Raw genomic sequence first — 5000 nt, 5'->3', positions numbered from 1 at the left:
TTGAAGAGTACAACCATTGTGATGGTATCCCTGGCTTTGAAGGTTCACGTAATCCATCTGATCATTTTTTTGATTGACGCAATATTTGCTTCGTTATGCTCCCTAAACGTTAGGTCATCTGACATCATTATTCCCAAATCCTTTACGTGCTGTTTTCCGACTATGGGAACATTTGATTGTGTTTTGTACTCTGTATTATGTTAAGGTCCTCATTTTTACCATACCTAAGTATCTGGAATTTATCACTGTTAAACAGAGCTGGTCGGCCGAGCGGACAGCACGCTGGACTTGTGATCCTGTGGTCCCGGGTTCGATCCCGGGCGCCGGTGAGAAACAATGGGCAGAGTTTCTTTCACCCTTGCCCCTGTTACCTAGCAGTAAAATAGGTACCTGGGTGTTAGTCAGCTGTCACGGGCTGCTTCCTGGGGGTGGAGGCCTGGTCGAGGACCGGGCCGCGAGGACACTAAAGCCCCGAAATCATCTCAAGATAACCTCAAGATATAACATCATGTTATTTTCTGTTGCCTAGTCAAAAACTTTATCAATATCTGCTTGAAGTTTTCAATATCTTCAGCAGAGGAAATTTTCATGCCGATTTTCGTGTCATCTGCATAGGATGATACGAAGGTTTGACTTGTATTTTTGTCTATATCTGGTATGAGAATAAGGAAAAGCAGTGGGACAAGGACTGTACCCGGAGGTACAGAGTTTTTAAGTGCACTTTTAACTGGGTGCCAATCCTTAACTGTAGCCTTTGCTCATCCACCAGTGAATGGATACCGGGTTGTTAAAAAACTTTGGCGGGTCATATTCTAGGAAAAATTAGGATTAAGGACCTGCCCAAAATGCTGTGTGCAAGTGACTTTACAAGAATGTAAGAACTCTTGTGCAGTATATATACGTACAGTATATAAAATGTATGTGATTTGGGTTATTTCCAGTTTTCCTTTCATTGCTTTTGTATTACAAACACATTTATCATACTTCTATCAACAAACAGTAATTTTTTCTATTACTATTATTTACCCTGTACAGTACAATACTCTATATCCCTATATTTAAAACATGTATTAGTAATACACAACTCTCACTAAATAAATCTTCTACTGCCACAAGTCTACAGCCCGTCATTTATATCTTGGATGTCATTTCTACCTATTAAATTATTCCCAGTCTATTCCCACTTCAACATTCAGACCACTTGTTATACTTATTCTATAACTCCTCTAGGAAGAGTCAAGTTGTTATTTGTCTCACATGGATTTTAAAAATTGCAACAGCATACAGCATAGTACTAGGTTTAATTAATAACTTATGATATGAATAAAAAAGAAATGATGTTCTATAAAATTAAACTGATATGGATGCTGTATATGTCATACCCACAGAGATATTAACTCAAGGGGGGGGGTCTATCTCCCCAACTCTTATTAGAAGGACCCTGGTTCCATTTCACCCGAAGTACAGCCCCTGCTCACCTGGCAGTAAATAGGTACTTGGGAGTTAGCTAGCTATTATAGGCCGTATCTTGGGGAAAGATGGTCAAGGTCAAGGAGATGGAAAGGTCAATAAATGGCATATGGATCTCTTTAAATTTAAGTTCAGGCTTTTTGTCCCAGAAAATAGGAATTAATTCATATTAATCACAAGTAATCACTGACTGATCACTAATGAACATCATTACTGATTAACTGACAAGTAGTTAACTAACATGACCAAATCACACAGAAGATTGAGAAAAACGACATTTCAGTTGTTAACTAACAAATCTTGTAAATAGTATGCATACCCAAACATCCACCCCCCCCCATTGTAACCAGCTGTCACTTAAAACACCTTTACAAGATCACAAATATTCCTTTGAAATGTCTGAATAAAACAAGATACAGTATACAGTAATTAGTTTTTTCTATCACATGTGATTTTGTCAGTTTGAGTGGTTACAAAAAACAAGACTCTTCTGCCTGAAACCTGCATGCAAACACCCTCACCCAAACCCCAAACCTAAACAAGGGCAAACTCACCGCCGGTCTGACATAGTGGGTCTCCCTAGCATAGGGGACGAAGGGTGGCTGTTGCATGTATCTGCCGCCCCCGCCACCCACGTGTCCATCACCCGCCCCAGGATATGCAGGGTAGCCACCCGCACCCGCCCGCGATGCCATGGGTGGGGAGATGGGCGTCTTGTACGGCGACCCCTCATGCCTGAAACAACAAAAAATATTAGAGAGGAACACTGCAGAATGGTCACTGGATTATGCACAAAACAAATTCCCACTTTTGTATCTGTATTTACAAATATTACCAATGCATATCCTACAAAAATACATAAACAATGCTTTATTTCAAAGAGAAAATCACAGAAATTAGTTTATAATTTATTATCATGACCAGACAAGAAGGTTGACCAGACCATCAACCGTGAGGGGCATTTCATCCCAGGAACCTGCACAAGGTAGCCACAAGGTAGGTATCATATATGGAAAAGAAAATAAAAACAATCCAGGAAAAAGATGGAATATAGAAACTCATCAGCAGCAAACTAATAAATTGATCATCCTGCTAACAAATAAGTCTGAAAGCTAACTACAAAAGGGTCTGCAACTGTAAATGTCTAACAAACTCGTTAACTAGTCAGAGCTCCAATTGACCGAACCTTGAAAATACAGTACTATCAGCTTATGATTACTACATAACACTAAAGTTTATATCACACTGGATGCTTCACACATGCACTCAACTATAACGAAGAAGTTTTTTGGTGTAGTTGAGTGCACATAGGTTACCTGGATAGTACGTGGATGGTCTTCTGGGAGTTGTTCTCCCCAAGCCCAGCCCAGGACCAGCCTTGGGCAGTAGGTTAGTTGCAAATCGTTGCAACGAAATTGTAGGTTAGCTGCAAATACAATGTGGAATCTCAACTGTGTCCTTATTACAAGGAGCTTTTGACAGATCTTTTACAGCTTCTCAAACCAGGGTAGTTTTGGATTTGATTTGCCTAATATAACATTAGTATTTGCAATGATGTTACAGTGGAAAATATTAGAGGGACTGGTTCCAAATCTGAACACTGAGATTGCATCACATGATACCACCAGGCATGGCAGGATGTGCAAAATAGCCCCATTGAAAAGCAGAGGTGAGAACTGTGTATGCTGAGGGAGAACTCTCAACATCAAGGGCCCAAAACTCTCCCACGACACATAAGGGGTAGGGACACTATCTCTACTACTACCATCTATCCCTCTACCTTTCCTACCCTCCCTCCCTCCCTCCACCTCCCCCCTTCTCTCTACCTCCCTCTCTCACCTCCCCCCTTCTCTCTACCCCCCCTCTCTCTACCCCCTCTCTCTACCCCCCCCTCTCTCTACCCCCCCTCTCTCTCTACCCCTTTTTTTTAACTAAGACTAGGATTCATAAGGGATGTCTAATGATATACCTAGTGAAACTACAAGCAAGAGCTGTTATCCTACATCAGCTCATCTGAAGCCTACACCTAGAAACTCTATTTCATGAGATTATACTTTGAAACTAACACATAGGAACTATCATATAATGAACCAATGGAAGCTAAGTTGAAACCTATTCCCAGAGGCCCATTTATATCATGAGCCTGTTATATGCATAAGAAGGAAGAGCCTTTATTCATTAACAACATTAATAAGTAACAATCATATAAGGAACAGGATGAGCCTGTAGCCAACTGTGTGCCGGAGCCTTTATGTGGTCAGTTGACCTGATCTCCCGAGTATCAACCTGTTGAGCGAACAAGTTCCAGATGCGAGTCAGCCTCGGAATGAATGATCGCTGATGGAGTGATGTTCTTCAGAATGGCACTTCTAATATGAGACTGTTGAAGCTTGAGAGCCTAGTGCTACAGGTGGGAACTACTGGTACTTTACGGTGTTGGGCCAGGTGCGGAACATTGAGGATGTTGGCCTCGTACATAACAGTAAGACCACCAACGTCACGACGGTGTTGGAGGTTTTGATGTTCAGACCGTTCCCACCAGACTTAGTCAAGACTAGAGATGAGCCTTCTTGCCCGTCTCTCTACTTTGTCCAACAGTCTGACAAAAGATGGGGGGCAGGCGATCCAGGAAAAGGGTGCATACTTTAGATGGGAGCGAACTTGTGCTTCATATAAGGTTTTGCATCCCTTGCTATCAAGAAGATATGAGATGCCCCCCCCCCACCCCTCAGGGATTGGATATCAGGGATTGGATATCACGCTTAAAGAATTGTCCGAATCTTCCACTTTCATGCTGTTTATTGGAGTGCTAAATGTCACCAAACTGTTTTTTTAGGATTTCACTAATTTCTTTGTCATCCTCTGTGTATGAACCTTCACTTGTAAGAGGAATTGGACGAATAGGTTCAATACTGGCAGTGGTTTTTTTTCTTTTGATTTCGCATATGAAGAAATATTATGACCTCTTCTTTATCCTTTGTACTGCTTTCTATTTCTAGCTGCATTCTCCCCAATCTGATATAAATGCTTCAGTTTCTGCTCGATTTCTCCTCCTTTGTAGGTCGAGTCGTGTCTGCTTAAGCATTTCCGTTATTTTGTTCATTCTTTTGTAGTGTCGTCTGCGTTCTCTTTCTACGTTGGACCGTGTTCGTTCTCGTTTTCTTTCTCTCTCGTTTTCTCTCTCTCTCTCTCGTTTTCTCTCTCTCTCTCTCGTTTTCTCTCTCTCTCTCTCTCGTTTTCTCTCTCTCTCTCTCTCGTTTTCTCTCTCTCTCTCTCTCTCGTTTTCTCTCTCTCTCTCTCTCTCTCGTTTTCTCTCTCTCTCTCTCTCTCTCGTTTTCTCTCTCTCTCTCTCTCTCTCGTTTTCTCTCTCTCTCTCTCTCTCTCGTTTTCTCTCTCTCTCTCTCTCTCTCGTTTTCTCTCTCTCTCTCTCTCTCTCTCGTTTTCTCTCTCTCTCTCTCTCTCTCGTTTTCTCTCTCTCTCTCTCTCTCTCGTTTTCTCTCTCTCTCTCTCTCTCTCGTTTTCTCTCTCTC

At 41.7% G+C, this 5000-nt stretch overlaps 1 protein-coding gene across 8 annotated transcripts in view; it reads right to left on the bottom strand.

Moving 5' to 3' along the window:
• LOC123758464 (Smrter) overlaps positions 1-5000 on the bottom strand; it is a 730161-nt gene that overhangs the window by 140001 nt on the left and 585160 nt on the right. For all 8 annotated transcript variants that reach the window (XM_069328783.1, XM_069328777.1, XM_069328778.1 and 5 more), the window contains one exon: positions 2025-2205. In XM_069328783.1, coding sequence (XP_069184884.1) covers positions 2025-2205 — 181 coding nt within the window. The remainder of the gene's footprint in view (positions 1-2024; positions 2206-5000) is intronic.

Source organism: Procambarus clarkii, chromosome 22 (genome assembly GCF_040958095.1).
Source record: "Procambarus clarkii isolate CNS0578487 chromosome 22, FALCON_Pclarkii_2.0, whole genome shotgun sequence".
NCBI classification, from domain to species: domain Eukaryota; kingdom Metazoa; phylum Arthropoda; class Malacostraca; order Decapoda; family Cambaridae; genus Procambarus; species Procambarus clarkii.
The sequence above is the reverse complement of the archived record's forward strand: the minus strand, read 5'-3'. Positions and strand labels throughout refer to the sequence as shown.